General features: G+C 53.6%; 1 protein-coding gene across 29 annotated transcripts in view; it reads left to right on the top strand.

Moving 5' to 3' along the window:
- HDAC4 (histone deacetylase 4) overlaps nucleotides 1-16,019 on the top strand; it is a 352,953-nt gene extending 336,934 nt beyond the window's left edge. For all 29 annotated transcript variants that reach the window (XM_028831302.2, XM_028831301.2, XM_077956679.1 and 26 more), the window contains 5 exons: nucleotides 308-426; nucleotides 2,081-2,214; nucleotides 13,885-13,969; nucleotides 15,093-15,234; nucleotides 15,572-16,019. In XM_028831302.2, the coding sequence (XP_028687135.1) occupies nucleotides 308-426; nucleotides 2,081-2,214; nucleotides 13,885-13,969; nucleotides 15,093-15,234; nucleotides 15,572-15,611 (520 nt within the window). In that variant the 3' untranslated portion in view covers nucleotides 15,612-16,019. The remainder of the gene's footprint in view (nucleotides 1-307; nucleotides 427-2,080; nucleotides 2,215-13,884; nucleotides 13,970-15,092; nucleotides 15,235-15,571) is intronic.
- Nucleotides 16,020-19,103: the final 3,084 nt, after the last annotated feature.

Raw genomic sequence — 19,103 nt, 5'->3', positions numbered from 1 at the left:
GTTACAGAAATATGCAGAAAACAGCATATCAAGAAACAGCAGTACTCTCACTAAGCAAGTATAGTGGGGCTTGTTGGCTTGCGTTGTGAAGATGTGTGTGAAATGAGCCTGGATCACACGCAGGTTGATTCCCTTCTAATTAAGCGTGGGTCGCCAGAATCCACCCTGCTGTGTGGAGCCCTCAGGTCGCCAGTGGCCGAGCGGGTGCGGGGCAGGCATGATCAGTGCCAGAGGGAACCTTGGGGTTTCGTGACTGTCCCGTCCTTCTCTGAGCTGACCCAGTGACACCTTCTCCTGCCCTTTGCAGAACGGTGGTCATGCCGATCGCTAGCGAGTTTGCCCCGGACGTGGTGTTGGTGTCATCGGGCTTCGACGCTGTGGAGGGCCACCCCACACCTCTCGGGGGCTACAACCTCTCCGCCAGATGTAAGTGGTTCTGCGCATGACCGAGGAGCCAGCTCTGCTCATGTCCATGATCCGCTGTGTTCCACGTGTCAGGTCTCCTTTTCAATAACAAGATAAGGAAAGGCACCTTTTTACTAATGACCAAGGTCCTGACCATACTGGGAACCAGTCCATTTGGTAGGCCCCAAAGAACTCAGAGTGGGCAGCGGGAGCTCAGACCCAGGCACCTCAGGCATTCTTTGCCCAGGAGGGGCCTAGGGTACACAAGGCTCCCTCTCTGGGATGCGGGTGCCCAGGAACCTGCAGGCCACCTCCAGGGGCAGGTCCTGGTCCCACCGAGAGCTGAGATGCGCCCTGTGCTGCTTCTCTGGCAGGCAGCGCTCATTGGAAACGTAAAGGGAAGTTGCTGGGAGCACAGCCAAGTTCAGAGTTGGATGAGGAAGCCCAGGATGTGGGGGTCCTCTCGGGATCAGCGTTAGGGGGCGTGCTGTCAGGGTGGGAGGAAGGACTGCCCAGCGGTGCTCCCACTGTGCCTCAGTAACTCACAAGGAGATGAAAATCTCTTGGCATCAGTGCTCGGCACATACAAAGGCCTGGCCGCCTCCCCCACCCCAGAGTCCCCGAGGAACCTGGAGAACCTCCTGAGGCCCAGGCTTCCTGGGGCCTTGGTCCTAGCCCTGGTGACGCCCTCAAGGCCCCAGCGTCCATCGTGTGCAGCCCTCCCCACTCCTGTTGGCACAGGCGGCCAAGGAGGGGCCCATCTCTCAGGTCCTTGCATGGGGAGGGTGTGGCTCACCCAGGAGACCTGAGGCGGCCCTTGGTGGCCAGGCTTCTGTGGGGCCTTGCACAATCCACCTGTCCCCAGGCTGTGTGGCCTAGTGGCCAGCAAAGTGACCAGACGGAGGGCAAAGAGCTTCCACTGTGCCCAACACCCCACAGCACCCGGCCCGGAGCACCGCGGCCACCACATCCTCAGCTTCCTCCTCAGTCCTCACAGCTGCCTCGAAGCCCCGTCACTGTTCCTATCAGACGGGATGAACCGAGGCTTTGGGAAGTTACAGCCTCGCCAGCCCATGATCGGGGCCACTAATCAGCGACGCGTGGTTCCCGGCTCTCTAATCAGCACCAGCCTGGCCTGGCTGAGGGTGGTGATTACCCTCATCCAGCAGGCATTCCCTCCCGGGGTGAGTGATGTGGGTGCAGTGGCGGGACTGTGGCTCCTGATCAAAGCCAGACGCTCAGACCTGGACGTGGGAGAACCCTCCAGGAGGATATGCAGCCTGTGCACATGTGTACACATACATGTTCAGAGCATGTCAGATAACCAGAGCCCACTGGGCCATGGCCACAAGAGCATGGCTATAGCCCCTCTGAGGGGGCCAAAGGGCAGGTGGCCTGCGGCCTCTGAGTGGGGCTGGCTGCCCTCATCCCCTAGAGCAGATGATTTGCTGATTAAAAATCAAAACATTGAAGCCGTAATTCCTATTCTCAAACAGATCAAAGAGGAAATCCAAAGCCAAAACTCCTCAGCAAATTTATTAAACCAAACCCGGCCCGCTGTGTGTCTCGCCACCCCAGCCCCCAGTCTTCTTACAATGCCGTGAGATACGTTTCTGGGCTGCACTGGCCGCGGCCCTTCCCCGTTCACACCGCAGTCTCCCGTTTCCCGTTGCAGGCTTTGGGTACCTGACGAAGCAGCTGATGGGCCTGGCTGGCGGCCGGATCGTCCTGGCCCTCGAGGGAGGCCACGACCTGACCGCCATTTGCGACGCCTCCGAAGCATGCGTTTCTGCCTTGCTGGGAAATGAGGTACGAAGACCCCAGAGACCCCACGGGACACTCCACACTGACAGGCTTGGGGTTGTGGCCTGGCTGCCCGAGAGCCCCAGAGTGTGAAAGCCAGTGGGTCTCTGACCACGTGGATGCCACTGCTCTGCCTTGCACCTGCCCCCCACCCCCGCGTAGCTCTACATGTGGCAGAACTGTGATGATGGCTGGAAGAGGTGGGTGGGGCAGGACTGGACGGAGCCCTTTTGTCGTGAGAAGATGGCTCAGGGTCCTCTGCAGTGCAGCTGCACCCTTCTGGTTCAGGGTCCCTCTGTCCGTTACATGGAGCACGTTGTGACCAGAGGTTTTCTGTTTCTCTCTTCATGTCCTCTGTGGACAGTCAGCTTCTCTAGGGAATCCTCATGTGGGTTTCGGTCAGTGGCCCCGAGGCGGGCTGGGGCTCTTCTGCCCAGCAGGCCTATCTGCTGCTCTGAGCCCCCAGGAACATGGCTCCCTGCTGTGTCCCTACCAACACCGCCGGAGGGGGTCAGAGACGCTGTGGCCTGTACAGCCGGGCCTCCGAGGCCTGGGCAGAGAAAAAGAACGTTCCAAGGGCTCAGGGTGAGAGCACCACCTGCAGCGTTCCATTCCAGCGTGATGTTGGGGCCCGGGCCTCCCTGCTCCAGTGCAGGTCCTGAGAACAGCCACCCGAAGTGTGGGGGACTCGAGGGCCATGTGTCCGCATCACTTGACCACAGGAAGTGGAGAGCAGGGCAGTGCTGAGGCTCCAGCACGCCAGATGCAGAGGCCTTGCTGGGGGGCCTAGTGGGAGTCTGCCTCCCGTGGCCTCTGGGACTGCTGTCCCCAGCCCGGCAGTCCTGAGGACAGTCTCAGAAGAATGGGGGTGACAGGGCACTTAGTGGGGGTGTCCTGGTGCTCAGTGGTTTTCACCCCCTTCGGATGCTCAGCCCCCACTCTGGGGGGCTTCTCGGGAAGCAGCATCCTCATTTTCAGCTCAAGGAAAGGGCAGCACTCTGCCATCCGACCTCACCTGTCTTTATAAAAAATCTCCCCTGCCCCTTCTGTTTGGGGAACCGGTGGGGCAGCAGCCGCTCAGACGCCCTCGGGTCAGTGCTGGCTTTTGCCTGCCGGTGGGTGCCCCAGACCGAGATGCTGGTCCCAGGCCCTCTGTTCATCAGATGGGTGGTCACAGAGTCACAGGTGCCCTGCACCCTGGGCTCTGGTGTCTGATGGCTCCTACTGACAGGTGCTCTGGCCTGGCATTATGCGGGGGGGCAGAGGGACGACAGGGACTCAGCCATCCCAGGACACTCTGCACAAGCCTCCCCCAATGGAAAGCCGGCCCTGCTCACTCCAGGACGATCCGGGTGCCGTGCAGCTCGGGGCAGCACCCAGAGGCACTTGAGGTCACAAGCAGGGGGGGAAATGTCAGGCCACACAGGAGGCCACGGACCCCTGTAGTTAAGCCCAGCTCTCGTGAGGTCTGGTGTGCAGGCATCGTTCGCCTTGTTCTGGAAAATGCAGAGGCAGGGTCTGCTCTCTGGCCCACTGTCTGTGGGTGGCCTCAGCCTGTGCTGGGCCTCAAGGTGGCCAGCAGACAGGGCACCTTGCAGAGGATGCCTCATGCACGTGGGCATGGGTGCTGGCATTCTCGTTGTGTTAGAACAAAAAGGGGTCTTCTTCCCCAGTGCAAACCCCATTATGAGAGGAACCCCGGTGGTCACAGCCAGTTCCCACCTCCACACCTCTGCCCTCTGTCCCTGGGAAGCAGGTTGCTTTCCAAATGACTGGTGGCTTGCTGCTAACTGGGGGCCGCTTTAGCAGAGGAAGCCGCGCATTCCTGACCGGGGTCTGCTTGTGAGAGCAGGGTCTTATTGTGAGCAGTCAAGACCCCCACCTTCCTACGGCCCCAGGCCGCCGCAGCACCAGAACCTTCCTCCCTCCCCTTCTGTCGAGGCCAGTGTGAGGGGCAGCATCAGAGACAGTGGAGAGGGGACCTGGGGCTGCAAGTCCCACCTCCAGCCAGGGCCTCCCCAGTCAGGGGTCTCCCCCTGCATCAGAAGTGGGAGCAGCAGAGGACATCCTCCGGGCCCCTCCCCACCCCCTCAGCAGCCTGTGCCGGAAGCGGGAGCAGCACAGAGCATCCTCCGCCCCCCGCCCCCAGCAGGCCTGCTGCCATGGCTTTCCCAGAAAGGCCAGTTGTGTAATCCTAAATATTGAAAGATTCGCTCTGAGACAAACCTGCTTTATTTTCCAGGAAAGGTCTCATTCAGACACAGGCCTAAAGGCCAAGCACACCAGAAATATCTCCAGGTGACAGAAACTGCCCGGCCCAGCAAGGGCGCCTTTCCGGACTGGGGAAGCCAGGGCGGTGCACGTCAGCTGTGTGTTCCTCCAGCCCTTGCCTTAGAGGGTCCATCCGAGAGAGGGGGGCAGCTTCCTTAGAACCTGCAAGGCGCCGTCTCTCTGCAGTGACTCCTGATCTAAGGGCCGTGGGTGAGGCCTGCAGATGGTTGGCAGGGCTCAGTGCCTTGCCCCGGTGACCATGCGAAGCCACTGAGGGAGGGCCAGGACTCGCAGCGCTGAGCCTTGGCTCACCCAAAGGCTGCCACGGGGCCTGGACCCAGACTTGGGCAGCCAGGAAGCTGGTGGTCAGGGAAGTGAGTACCGGCCAGCAGTCTCCCAGACAGGAGGGAGGTTCGGTGGCTTGAGGAAGTAGAGGACGCCAAGGGCAGGGTGACCTTGGGGGTCAGTGAGAGCCCAGAGGTGCAGGCACCTCACGGGAGGACAGTTGGGCTCTCACAGAGGGCGTGGGGGAGGCTGGACTGGCCAAACCAAGAGCCCAAGGCAGAGGGGCCGGGCTGGAGGTGGTCTGTTGGGCCCCACTGGAACCCCTGGATCTTCTGAGGGGTGGGCACATATGTCCCCTTGCACCACTCCACCGACAGCTGACAGTGCTGCCTTAAAGACTGCAGGACCACGGCCTGGCCTGGGAGGATGGGAGCGGTGCCATGACCCACTACAGAGCAAGACTCCTGGGTGCGTGACCCCGGGCACAGCAGACCTGGCGTATGTGAGACCTCCTGGATGCCAAACCCCAAGTGCACAGGACTTAGCCCGGGGAGCGGCAGCAGGCGATGGCCAAGGGCAGGGCCTTGAGGGGGAGGATCAGGACCTGGCATTGCCAAGGGGAACCCCATGGGACCTGCAGCCAAGGCCATCAGAGTGCCAGCCAGAGGGGTGCCAAGAGGGGACATGGGCAGTGGCTGCAGGTACCAGGACATGCCCTTCCTTCTCCTGGCCATCTTTGCTGGTCAGGGATGGTGTTCACGTTAACATAAATCACAAGTAGATCAAAGAACCAGGTGGCATCCCTGCAGCCGGCAAGCTGGCCAGCGACAGGCTGGATAAAATACCAGGCTGCTGTTTAAAACGTCCAAAGCACTTTACAGATGCTCTCTTCACATTAAACAGTCTTTTCCCCCTTTTTGCTCCAGTTAAAAGGCAACTGACGTATATATTCTACCATCCCAAAGCCTTATGGTTCTTCTGGCTAGTTATTTTAGATAACAATAGGGAACTTCGCTTTCAGCCACGGCCTGTTCTTGCTTCCTGATGCACGTTTGGTCTTCTAACAAGAAAATGTTCTTTTACTTAAACACATCAGAAAGCAGGAAGCACTCATTTTATCAAGGTCTCTTTAAAAGTCTCTTTAATGCACAAGAGTTGGCCTGGGCCCCGCTCCTCTGCCCGGCGGCCTTTGATGAAGGTTGATATACAGTGTGCCAGATTGCCTGGCGGGGCCGCCAGCTGTGACGGCAGTGGCCTGCGGGGACGCTGCTGCAGCAGAAGTGGCTGAGTTATAGGGTGTGCAGGACAGGAAGCGCAGAGGGGCCTCGGTGTCCCCGCTCCCTATCGGAGCGACCCCTCTGTCTTCAGCTTGCACGTCTGGAGGCCGGTGCTGCTCCCAGCAACTATTTTATTTAATGGTTTCCATGTTCAGTTTTCTGCAACCGCCAGTGACCGTGGACAGTGAAAAGTTCCCTACGAGTGTCGCATGTTGCAGTGTAGACGGGCCGTGGAGTCGTGTGGGAGCAGCACCGAGTCGGGCCTCGAGCCAACTTCCATCAAAGACCCTGCACCAGACGGCCACGGGGATCTGTGGCCCAGGCCCGTGCCCCAGGGAAGTTGGGGAAGGACCATCTCTCCTGTCTGAGACCGTGCCCCAGGCAGGTTTTTGCTTGGGCCAATTTTCTACTTTAGTCATGGGGCATTTCAGGGTTAAAATGCCACCATCTCATTTATCCCACTCCAGGATTCGTGGAGGACATTCGTGGAGCAGGAGGGGGTGTCGTGTGGAAAAGGTTTTCCCCCAGAGTTTAGCTCATTAGTTATGTCCTGATGTTTTGTGAAACGTGTGGACCTGAAGCAGCTCTAACAGAGTAACAAAAACCAAGTGTGTGTGAGCGACTGAGTTGGATCCACCTGAGAGCTGGCTGCCTGCTGCTTCCAGTCACTCTTCCTCATCACACTCACACCCCACATGGGCACCCTCTTGTACACACACACCACACATATGCACACACACACGTACCACAGTCTTACACACGCACCACACGCACATCCTCTCACACGCACACCACACAAGCACCACAGTCACACATGCACACCACACGCACACCCTCTTGTGCACACCCACACAGGCACCAGTCTCACATGTGCACACACCACACACGCACACCCTCTCATGCACACACCACACATATGCACACCCACACAGGCACCACACAGTCTCAGATGTGCACACACCACACACACGTGCACACCCACACAGATGCCAGTCTCACATGTGGACACCCTCTCGTGCATGCACACACCACACATATGCACACACACACAGGCACCACAGTCTCACATGTGCACACACCACACGCCCATCCTCGCACACGTACACACCACACATGCACACGCACACACCCCACACATGCACACACAGGCACCACACACACATCACATGCACCACACATGCATGCCCTCTTGTACATGCACAAACCACACATAGGCACACCTACACAAGCACCACAGTCTCACATATCCGCACACTCATACCCTTGTAAATGCACACAACACAGTCTCATGCACGCACACAGGCACTACATGCAGTCTCACACACACCACACACGTGCACTCTCACATACCCCCAAGCTGTCACAAACGCACATTCATACACATGAATGCTCACACACACCACACTCTCACACTCAGTCACACTCCCCCCATGCCAACAGCAAACATTTTATCTACGCACAGCCACGTGTGGCACACACAGGATCCATGTCGTGTGTCCGGCTGGCTCCTCTTTCCATCTGGGCTGCCTAAGCCTTCCTGGCCAACTTTCAGCAAGGCGGAGCCCAGCCTTGTGGCCTTCAGAGTTGAAGGAGCTGTGGCCACATGCAGCGGGGCCGTCCCTCTGGGCCCCGTTACCTGGGTGTTGGGATATGAGGGACATCTTAACGCTCCTCCTTCCTTGGGGCCCCTCTGTAAAGGAGCCTGCGCGCATCCCGCACGGGCCTGGACCAGGGCAGGTGTGGGCTGCTCCGGGTTTGCTTGTGATAGACAGAGTTGTGCTGAGCTTCCGGGCAAGTCCCCAGGACACCTAGGTGACCGTGTCTCTGGTAAACATCCAGGAGGGGAAGTGACGGGCCCAGGATGTGTTTGTTCACCTTTAGGAGGTAACATGAAGCAGCTTTTTAAGGGTTGAAACTGTCTTCAGCAGTGGCATGACCAGAGCTCAGCAGCACTTGGCATTGTTGCCCTTGACCTTTGCCAGCTGGACGGGGGTAAAACTGGCCCCCCTGCAGGGCTCCAGGGTCCCTCGTGGCCGCCACAGCCGGGCAGCCCAGCATCTGTCTATTGGCCACTTGGGCTTTCCCCTCTTGTGAAGTTCATGTCTTTTGCCTGTTTTTCTCTTGGATTGTTTTTTCCCTATTTGTTCCTAGTGGGGTGAATTAGACAGATGGGCAGAGAGAGGGAAGGAGAGAGAGAGGGAGGGAGGGAGGGAGCAGTGGTGTGAAGCAGGGTCTCCGCACATTGGTGACCAGCTTTTCTGAGTCCAGGGAGACAGAACACCCACCCACACGTCCTGCGCAGTGGATTTACTATGACAGACAGGCAGCAGGGGGTGGCAGGAGCCCGGGGCACCACAAGCCGTCCCCCAAGGCTCGGAAAATGCCCCCGTGGATGGAGTCCTGTCTGCACGCTCCTCTAGGAAACAGCCTGTCCTGAATTTTGTACCCCAAGTGCCGTGTGACACACTGAGCTGAAGCACTGAAGGGTGGCCTGTTTCCACTGGTGGAGGACTGGGACAGAGCCAGGCTGGCCGGCCTGTGTCCTCCGCATCTCAGGCTGTGTTCCCCAGCACAGTCCACAGTCACTCTCGAGAACTACGAGTGTGAGGGACCTGGGTGGGTCCAAGGCCCCCCGGAGAACTGTCCTGCAGGCCGGTGGGTGGGTCCAAGGCCCTCTGGAGAACTGTCCTGCAGGTGGGCGGGTGGGTCAAAGGCCCCCCAGAGAACTGTCCTGCAGGCGGGCGGGTGGGTCAAAGGCCCCCCAGAGAACTGTCCTGCAGGCCGGTGGGTGGGTCCAAGGCCCCCCGGAGAACTGTCCTGCAGGTGGGCGGGTGGGTCAAAGGCCCCCCAGAGAACTGTCCTGCAGGCCGGTGGGTGGGTCCAAGGCCCCCCGGAGAACTGTCCTCCAGACTGGTGGGTGATAGCTGGGTCCGGACGAGTGTTCTCCTCCCTGTCCTCTGGAGGAGTGGAGGTAGGATCAGAGTAATCTGTTCCTTGACTGGGAGGACTCTCCTAGGCCACAGGTTTACTTTGGGTGAAAATTTTAAATTACGGATTCAGTGACTTTAATAGGTCCATTTAAGTTTCCTATTCCTTCTTAATTTTGAGAAGTTAGTTACATTTTACCAGAAATGTCTCCATTTCAACCAAAATTTCTTCAGATTTCTTGGCAAGAGTTACGTGTCCCCAGTTTCCTGCCTTTTACATCTCTGCTCTGCCTGCGGCCGGGGCCCCCTTTCGTCCCTGGGGTGGTCCCTGTGTGCCCCCTGCACTTGGGTTTCCTCGTCAGTCCTGCCGGAGCTTGTCAGTTTAATCAGGCACTTCCGAGAATCCATCTTCAGCTGCAGCATCCTTTTTTCTTCTCAGAATTTATTTGTCTGCTTTTCCATCTATTTTCTTTACTTCTTGCTTTAGGACCACTGTGTTCTCTTGCTAACTTCTTACATTGAATATTTAGTTTCAGTCTTTCCTGATGTGTGCAGTTAGGGCTGTAAATGGCTCCAGCATGGCATTCAGCCACGTCTCGCATCGTGATAGGTAGCGCTTTTCATTATTTTTTGGTTCTCAGCATTTCCTGATTTCTATTATGAGTTCTTCTTTGAGCCACGAGTTGGTGTGTTTTCTAATTTCCAAACATAAGGACTCATGGTTCTCTTTTTGCTATCAATTTCTAACAAATTGCACTGTGGTAAGAAAAGGAAGCGTGGTTGGCCTTCACTTTTTTGTGGAGACTCGCTTTACGGGCCAGTGCGTGGTCAGCCCCCAGACATTCCACATGTGTTTGGGATCACGTGTCTTCTCCGTCTGTTTCACAGAGTTCTATTTGTGTTCATTAAGCAGAGCTTGCTAATTGTATTGTTCACGTTTTGGTTTTCCTGACTGACGATTGTCTGCTGGGTCTGAGAAAGACATGACAAAGCCTCCCTTGTCCTCTTTCCGTTGCACCCTTTTTAGACATTTTAAAGCTGCTTTACTAAATGTAGACATTTAACATCATTTTGCCCTTTTGTGATGAATTGAAGTTTTATCACAGTAACCTTCTGTGTATCCAGTAATGGCCTTTCCCTTACATCTTTTGTGCCAGATATTGGAGCTATGACCCCAGCTGCCCTTTGGCCAGGTTTGCCTGCCTAGCATCAGTTTTCCTGTGTGACTTTCAGCCTTCCCCTGAAGTTTCAGATGTGTCTCCTATAAACAGCAAAAGCCTGGGCAGTGTATTATTTTCATGTCCTGTCCAGTGGTCCGTGCTTTAAGTGGAAACGTGGGTCATTTGCCGTTAGTTTGATCCCTTTTTTCAGATGCCTTTGTACCATCTTACTTTATTCTTTGTCCCCATTTCCTGGAGCTCTTTCCTTTTTCTCTTTTCTCACCTTCTCTCGGGGTAGTTGAGGGTTTCCTGCATTCCGTTTTTTCCTCTACTGAGTCCAAAGATATGCAACCTATTTTCTTGTTTTTCATTCGTCATTTTCAACAAGTGGAGCATGTATTCTCCACAGTCAGCGTCCTGACTCCCGCCTCTATGCAAACCAAAGCCGGGACTGGGCCAGCCCCAGTTAGGGTGCCAGGGTGCCAGAGTAGACACAGAGCACCCTCGTGGATATCCTTCCACTGCAAAACTACTTGTTTATCAGACATTGAAATTGAACCAGGGCCGTGAGTGGTTTTGTTTGTTTCACTAAATCCGGCAGCACTAGCTCCAGTGCCCCATCCCAGGTTATATCACTGACTGGTATTTCATTTCCTTCTTTCTTTTGTTTGATTTCACTGATAAGACACCATTATTATTGCTCTGTGTCATCCGTCTTCATCCAGGCTCTCTCTCCTGCACTTACATCATTTTCTTGGCTCATCGTTCCTTCTCATTTCTCACACTGTCTTCTAGGAATATTTTCATACGGCCTTAACTGTAATACATCCACTAGAGTGTCCCTTGGGAAAACACTCATGTGGTCAACTTCCCCAGCTCATGTTTCTGAGGAGGAAGTTCTTTATCTCACCCTTGTTCTTGGATGATAGTTTCACTAGATAAACAATTCTGGGTTGACAAGGATTTGCTCTTGACACATTGAAGATCTTAAACCACTGTCTGCTTGTCTCCATTGCTGTTAAGGAGTTGGTGTGTGGCTAATGGCTACCCCTCTGAAGATTGTGTTTTCTCTAGCAGCTTTTATAATTTTATTTTTGCTTTTGATGTTCTGCAGTTTTACTCTGCTATGACTAGGTGTGCATTCCTGGTTTTTTTTTTTTTCCCCCTGCTTGGGTCTCAGATCTTCCATGTTAGGTTCATAAATCTCTGGTTGTTTCATCATACAGAAATGTCATTTATTTTTAATACATACTCAGCATATTTACTTTTTATAATTTATAACTGATGATTTCAATAACTGCAGTTTTTAAGGATCTAATCAACATTCTTAATAAACTTAATTTTTAGGTAGTTTAAGATTTACAGAAACATTGTAGAGATTATGTACAAGTTCCTCATATCCCCCTCGGAAAATGTCTTCTACTGCGAACCTCTTACCTCGATATGAGTCATTCGTCACAACTTAGAAACGAACGCTGGGCCATGACTATTAACTCCAAAGTGTATTCGATGTCACCAGCTTTACCGCAGCTGCCCCTTTTCTATTCTAGGGTCCTGTCCGGGATCACACATCACATTTAGTCATTTCGTGTCTTTTGTCTCAGTCTTCCATGGCTTTTCAAGGAGCACTGGCCAGGGATTTTGCAGACTGTCCCTCAGTTTGTGTTTGAGTTTTTTCTCCTGGTTCTGTGCCTTGGGGAGGAAGATCACAGAACCACGATGCCGTTTGCCTGTCGGATGTGCTGCCAGCATGGGTCACTGACCTTCATCATTTGCTGAGAGTGATGTTTGCCGGGTCCTTCCAGCATTGGGTTACACTTTTACTGCCTTTCCAAATGTATTCTCTGGAAGAAAGTCACACTCAGCGCAGCACACACTCGGGGACAGAGTTGGGGAGGCCTTAAGCTCCATCTCCTGGAGAGGGGAGTAGGTACGTGCGTTACTGGAAATGCTAAAGGATTTGTCTCAGCTCCCTGTGTATTTAGTTACTTGTTCTTATCCCGGTGAACTCCTGGGTATCTTACACTTTGGGTCATGCTTCAATACCGAGGTGTTTATTTGGCTGCTCAGCTGGTTCCTGCTCTGGCCCTGGGGCACCTTTCAGACTGGCCCTGCGTGTCCTGTGATGGACCCGTCCCTTGACCTTCAGGCATGTCCTGATTTCCCAGCTCCACAAGGTGGTCCAGGCTCTCCTTGTATTTTCCCTGCCCCAGCCTTGGACCGAGCCGTTGTCCAAGGAGCCCACTTCCCTTCATTGGAGAATGGGATTGGGAACCTCACTGGTCTCTGCCGACCCAGGCTCGTGCTGGCTCGCTTCTGTGTTGTTTGGGGTTTTTGTGTTTGGGAACTCATGCGTCCTGGAAGTTAACCGGCTGCACTCATTTGAAGTCTGCTGTGGGGATGTGTGCCTCCAAAGAGGCCCTGCAGTGGTTGCTGCCTGGCGCCCTGGCCTGGCGGAGCTGACACTGTCGATAGTAGCTGTCCATTCACAGTGTCTAGAGCCAGGCAGATTCTCAGGGCCACTTTGTCTTTTCTCCTCTACCCAGAAGCCAGAGTTAAAACCCAAACGCTCCTTCCGATGGCCTCTGTGGGACAAGTTGTTGTGTGTCTGCCCTCGTTCACCCATCCTTTCCTGACAGTGGTCTTTCCAGGCCCAGCCTGCACAACCCAAGGCTGGCTCCAGGACACCTGGGGACATGAGTGCTATGGCCCCCTGGATCAGGTCCAGCTTTGTTCCAGACCCAGCAGGTTTTCCCTGGTTTTGTGGGCTTTTCCAGTTATTTAAATGTTCTTGAATTGTTGTATTTCTATATTTTTATAATCTTTTCAATCAACCTTTTTTTAAATTTTTATTTTGAGACAGGGTCTCACTCTGTTGCCCAGACAAGAGTGCTGTGGCACAATCTCAGCTCACTGCAGCCTCCACCTCCCAGATTCAAGGGATTCTTATGCCTCAGCCTCCCGAGTAGCTGGGACTACAGGTGCACACCACCACGCCTGGCTAAGTTTTGTATTTTTAGTACAGATGGAGTTTCACCACGTTGCCCAGGCTGGTATGGAACTCCTGACCTCAAGTGATCCACCTGCCTTGGCCTCCCAAAGTACTGGGATTACAGGCATGAGCCACTGCACCTGGCCAGTCAACCATTTTTAATTGTTGTATTGCAAATGCTTTGCCCTGTTGCCCTGTCATTTACCTATAAACTTCTTCCCTGCTTTTATCTGCTGCCAGTACTTAGGGAAAAACTTGGTGTGCAGGATTCCCTCTGAGAGATCTGACTTCTTCTTCCATTTCATCTCCCCCAACCCCACCTTCCACTGCCCTGAAAGAAAACCAAGATCAGGGGATATTCAAACATTTTTATTTATTAATGAAAGACAAGGAAAAGGAAAATGATGAAGTAAGCATCCCTCCCCCTAATGTAACCCTGTGGCATCGATGGTGGATACCAAGCTCACATGCTGGTGCCAGCCCATTCCTGGGGGCCGTCTTTCTTCCTGCTACTTGTAGGAACCCACAAATATACCTTATAGTGCCCTAAAAAAATGCCTACATAAATCCACTTTTACAAAAAAGTTATATAATAAATGCCACAGCACATTTGACTTTTTAAAGTTATTTTTTTCTACTCTATGGGCAAATGCACCCCACAAGGGACTCTGTGCTCAGGAAACAGTTGCAGTCTCGGTACACCCCATCTAATGTACGTGTGGATTATATTGGCAGTCTTTATATTCTTACGTATTTTCTTCCAGCTTGATCCTCTCCCAGAAAAGGTTTTACAGCAAAGACCCAATGCAAACGCTGTCCGCTCCATGGAGAAAGTCATGGAAATCCACAGTAAGTTGCCTGGCCGGGTGCTCACAGGGGACACGCTCCTGGTGGCGGGACCCCACTGCCCCACATCCCTGTCCCCCTATACCCCCAGCTCTTCTCTATCCCACTGCCAGCTGCTTCCCCAGGCCTGCAGCAGGAGGCCTTGCTTTCAGCTGCATTTCTTGAGCTAGTAGAGACTCACATTTAACTCCCACTGGATTTTCGCCGGCCTACTGGGATGGTTCCATCAGCCCATTTTGTAGGTCTAGAGAATCAAGGCCCAGACAGTCTCAGTGTGAAGTCACTTGCTCTAGGTCCCCAGCTAGCAGTGGGAGCCATGGCTATGAACCTGTACCCTGGGGACTCCGGCCTCTTCCCTGGACCAGAGAAGCCCACGTCCTTAGATCAAACCTTTGGCCCTGCAAAGAGGCAGGATGTAGGCCCTCCGCGTTCTGGCACCGACCCTCAAGGAGTGGGTCCTGGGTGCAAGGGCGTGGCATGCAGCCTGTCTCAGAGGCACCTCCCACACCCTGTCATTGTTGCAAGCCCAGCTTGTCTTGCCTTTGAGATGACCCAGATGATTGACTGTCTACACAAGCAGGTGTAGTCCAGAGCTTGACTCTCCATTTCCCTGTGTGGGGGAGTCCTGGCCTTAGAGCCCTGAAGCTGACCCTGGGCCAGGCCCAGCCTTCCACATACACCCGCTTGTACCTGATGCAGGACCCCTCCACCCCCAGCCTCTGTGAGGGCCCAGGCAGAAGATCCCTCAGCCCCAGCAACAATCCACCAGCTCATCTTCTCCCAGAGATAGGAAGGCTCAACCCAGCAGGCTGGCAGCCCCCACTCCTGAGCTCCCAGGGCAGAAAGGAGCGTGGAAAGCCAGGCCCACAGGAGCCTCTGTCTGCAGTCCTAGCTGCTCCTGGAGGGACTCGAGCCACTCACGATGGGGAAACATTTCCAGAGATTCTCGGTCTTCGCGAGCTTGTAGCCATGCAGTCCTCTGCTTCGCGTCTCTTCAAAGACGGGTGCTTTTAAAATCATAAGGGATCAATCTCGTTTGAGGCTCAGGGTCCCGCAGGACCCTCCCGGGCCGCCGTGCATCCTGCTAAGGTGTAGTCACTGAGCGACCTTCCTCACCCCACCCCAGGCAAGTACTGGCGCTGCCTGCAGCGTGCAACCTCCACGGCAGGGCGTTCTCTGATCGAGGCTCAGACCTGCGAGAACGAAGAAGCCGAGACGGTCACCGCCATGGCCTCGCTGTCCGTGGGCGTGAAGCCCGCCGAAAAGAGGTGAGCACCTGCCCTGCCGGCCACCTGCCCTGCTGCCCACCTGCAGGCTCACCCAGCCCCACTGTGTCCAGGGACACTCTGTTCAGGGTCAGAACATTTATGGCATGTGCCATGCCAAACAGACTAGAGACAGGCCAGCGGGGCCCCCTCCTTCTAGTGCCAAAGCCCCTTAGAGACGCATGAGGAGCGTTAGATACTGAACAGATGGACCCGGTGCCCCCGGGCCTGGGTAGGCTGGCGGGTGGGGCAGCGCACAGCCTTTAACCCACATTCTGTTCTCTCCTCTCTGTGGTCCACCTGCCCCATGCCCTGTCTCTTTCTCTTGCGGGATCCACAGAGCAGACGAGGAGCCCATGGAAGAGGAGCCACCCCTGTAGCACTCCCTCGCAGCTGCTGTTCTCTTGTCTGTCTGTCTCTGTCTTGAAGCTCAGCCAAGAAACTTCCCCGTGTCACGCCTGCGTCCCACCGTGGGGCTCTCTTGGAGCGTCCAGGGACACCCGGCGCACAACAGCCACGGGAAGCCTTTCTGCCACCCAGGCCCACAGGTCTCAAGACGCACATGCACACCTGGGTGTGGCAGCCTCACAGGGAACACGGGACAGACGCCGGCGACGCGCAGACACACGGACACGCGCAAGCCAAGCACACTCTGGTGGGTCCCGCGAGGGGCGCCGTGGAGGAAAGAAGCCTGTGGCAACAGGCGGCCGAGCTGCCGAATTCAGTTGACACGAGGCACAGAAAACGAATATCAAAGATCTAATAATACAAAACAAACTTGATTAAAACTGGTGCTTAAAGTTTGATTATTACCCACAACTCCACAGTCTGTGTGTAAACCACTCGACTCATCTTGTAGCTTATTTTTTTTTAAAGAGGACGTTTTCTACGGCTGTGGCCTGCCTCTGTGAACCATAGCGGTGTGCGGTGGGGGGTCTGCACCCGGGTGGGGGATGGAGTGACCTTTAAAGAAAACAAAACTGGACAGAAACAGGAATGTGAGCCTGGGGGAGCTGGCTTGAGTTTCTCAAAGCCATCGGAAGATGCGAGTTTGTGCCTTTTTTTTATTGCTCTGGTGGATTTTTGTGGCTGGGTTTTCTGAAGTCTGAGGAACAATGCCTTAAGAAAAAACAAACAGCAGGAATTGGTGGGACAGTTTCCTGTGGCCAGCCGAGTCTGGCAGTGCTGGCACCGCGAGCTGGCCTGACGCCCCAAGCACGGGTACCAGCCGTCATCTCCGGGGCCAGGGGCTGCAGCCCGGCGGTCCCTGTTTTGCTTTATCGCTGTTTAAGAAAAATGGAGGTAGTTCCAAAAAAGTGGCAAATCCCGTTGGAGGTTTTGAAGTCCAACAAATTTTAAACGAATCCAAAGTGTTCTCTTCTCACACGTCACATAACGATTGAACATCTCCATCTGGTCGTGAAGCATGTGGTAGGCACACTTGCAGTGTTACGATCGGAATGCTTTTTATTAAAAGCAAGTAGCATGAAGTATTGCTTAAATTTTAGGTATAAATAAATATATATATGTATAATATATATTCCAATGTATTCCAAGCTAAGAAACTTGATTCTTATGAAATCTTGATAAAATATTTATAATGCATTTATAGAAAAAGTATATATATATATAAAGTGAATGCAGATTGCCGAGGTCCCTGCGAATGGATGGCTCTCAAGGTGCTTATGGAAAGGGATCCTGATTGAAATTCATGTATTTTCAAGCTCCAGATTGGCTTGATTTCAGATCGCCAACACATTCGCCACTGGGCAACTACCCTACAAGTTTGTACTTTCATTTTAATTATTTTCTAACAGAACCCCTCCCGTCTCCAAGCCTTCATGCACATATGTACCTAATGAGTTTTTATAGCAAAGAATATAAATTTGCTGTTGATTTTTGTATGAATTTTTCACAAAAAGATCCTGAATAAGCATTGTTTTATGAATTTTCCATTTTTTCTCACCATTTAGCGATTTTCTGAATGGTAATAATGTCTAAATCTTTTTCCTTTCTGAATTCTTGCTTGTACATTTTTTTAACTTTCAAAGGTTTTTAATTATTTTTGTTTTTATTTTTGTACAATGAGTTTTCTGCAGCATATGGAATTGTTGCCGTCAGAGTTTATTTTCAGAAAGTGAGAGGAGGGACCCTAGGTCTTTTTGGAGTGACACCAACAATTGTGTCTTTCCTAGTCTGTCCTAGGAGCTGTATAGAGAAGCCCGGGGCTCTTTTTAACCTTCAACACTAGTAGTATTACGAGGGGTGGTGTATTTTTCCCCTCTGTGGCAGGGGCAGGGAGGGTCACTTAGGATGCCCGGCCACCCTGGGAGGCTTGCCAGATGCCGGGGGCAGTCAGCATTAACGAAACTCATGTTTAAACTTTTCTGACCACATCGTCAGGATAGAATTCTAACTTCAGTTTTCCAAAGACCTTTTAAGCATGTCAGCAATGCATGGGGCACACGTGGGGCTCTTTACCCGTTTGGGTTTTTCCACTGCAGCCACATGGCCAGCCCTGGATTTTGGAGCCTGTGGCTGCAAGGAGCCCAGGGACCCTTGTTGCCTGGTGAACCTGCAGGGAGGGTATGATTTCCTGACCAGGACAGCCAGTCTTTACTCTTTTTCTCTTACAGTAACTGACAGTCACGTTTTACTGGTAACTTATTTTCCAGCACATGAAGCCACCAGTTTCATTCCAAAGCGTATCGGGTTCAGACTTGTGGGCAGAAGTTCAGACACACCGTGCTCAGGAGGGACCCAGAGCCGAGTTTCGGAGTTTGGTAAAGTTTACAGGGTAGCTTCTGAAATTAACTCAAACTTTTGACCAAATGAGTGCAGATTCTTGAATTCACTTGGTCATTGGGCTGCTGACAGTCAGCTCTGAGACAGTGGTTTGAGAGCAGGCAGAACGGTCTTGGGACTTGTTTGACTTTCCCCTCCCTAGTGGCCACTCTTTGCTCTGAAGCCCAGATTGGCAAGAGGAGCTGGTCCATTCCCCATTCATGGCATAGAGCAGTGGCAGGGCCCAGCTAGCCGGCTCTTCTGGCCTCCTTGGCCTCATTCTCTGCACAGCCCTCTGGGGATCCTACCACCTGCCCTCTTACCCCGCCATGGCTTATGGGGAGGAATGCATCATCTCACTTTTTGTTTTAAGCAGATGATGGGATAACATGGACTGTTTAGTGGCTAGGTTATCAATGGGGAGACTAAATTCTAATCTCATTCAAATGGAGACATCCTCTGTGCAAAGACCTGGCAGGGGGAGGCACGTTTCATCTGTCAGCTCACTCCAGCTTCACAAATGTGCTGAGAGCATTACTGTGTAGCCTTTTCTTTGAAGACGCACTTGGCCCTTCTCCACAGCAAGTGTCTGGGCAGATGGCAGAGGATCTGCCTCGGCATCTGCGGGCAGGACCCCACCAGGGAGGGTTATTTCGTGTGCTCTCCCTGTGGGTCCTTGGACCTTTAGCCTTTTTCTTCCTTTGCAAAGGCCTTGGGGGCACTGGCTGGGAGTCAGCAAGCGAGCACTTTATATCCCTTTGAGGGAAACCCCAATGACGCCACTGGGCCTCTTGGCGTCTGCCCTGCCCTCGCGGCTTCCTGCCGTGCTGCAGCGTGCCCACGTGCCCACGCCCCACCAGCAGGCGGCTGTCCCGGAGGCCGTGGCCCGCTGGGACTGGCCGCCCCTCCCCAGCGTCCCAGGGCTTCGGTTCTGGAGGGCCACTTTGTCAAGGTGTTTCAGTTTTTCTTTACTTCTTTTGAAAATCTGTTTGCAATGGGAAGGACCATTTCGTAATGGTCTGACACAAAGCGAGTTTGATTTTTGCAGCACTAGCAATGGACTTTGTTGTTTTTCTTTTTGATCAGAA

The sequence above is a fragment of the Macaca mulatta genome, chromosome 12, assembly GCF_049350105.2.
Source record: "Macaca mulatta isolate MMU2019108-1 chromosome 12, T2T-MMU8v2.0, whole genome shotgun sequence".
Lineage (NCBI taxonomy): Eukaryota > Metazoa > Chordata > Mammalia > Primates > Cercopithecidae > Macaca > Macaca mulatta.
This window is presented reverse-complemented; position numbering and strand designations above follow the sequence as displayed.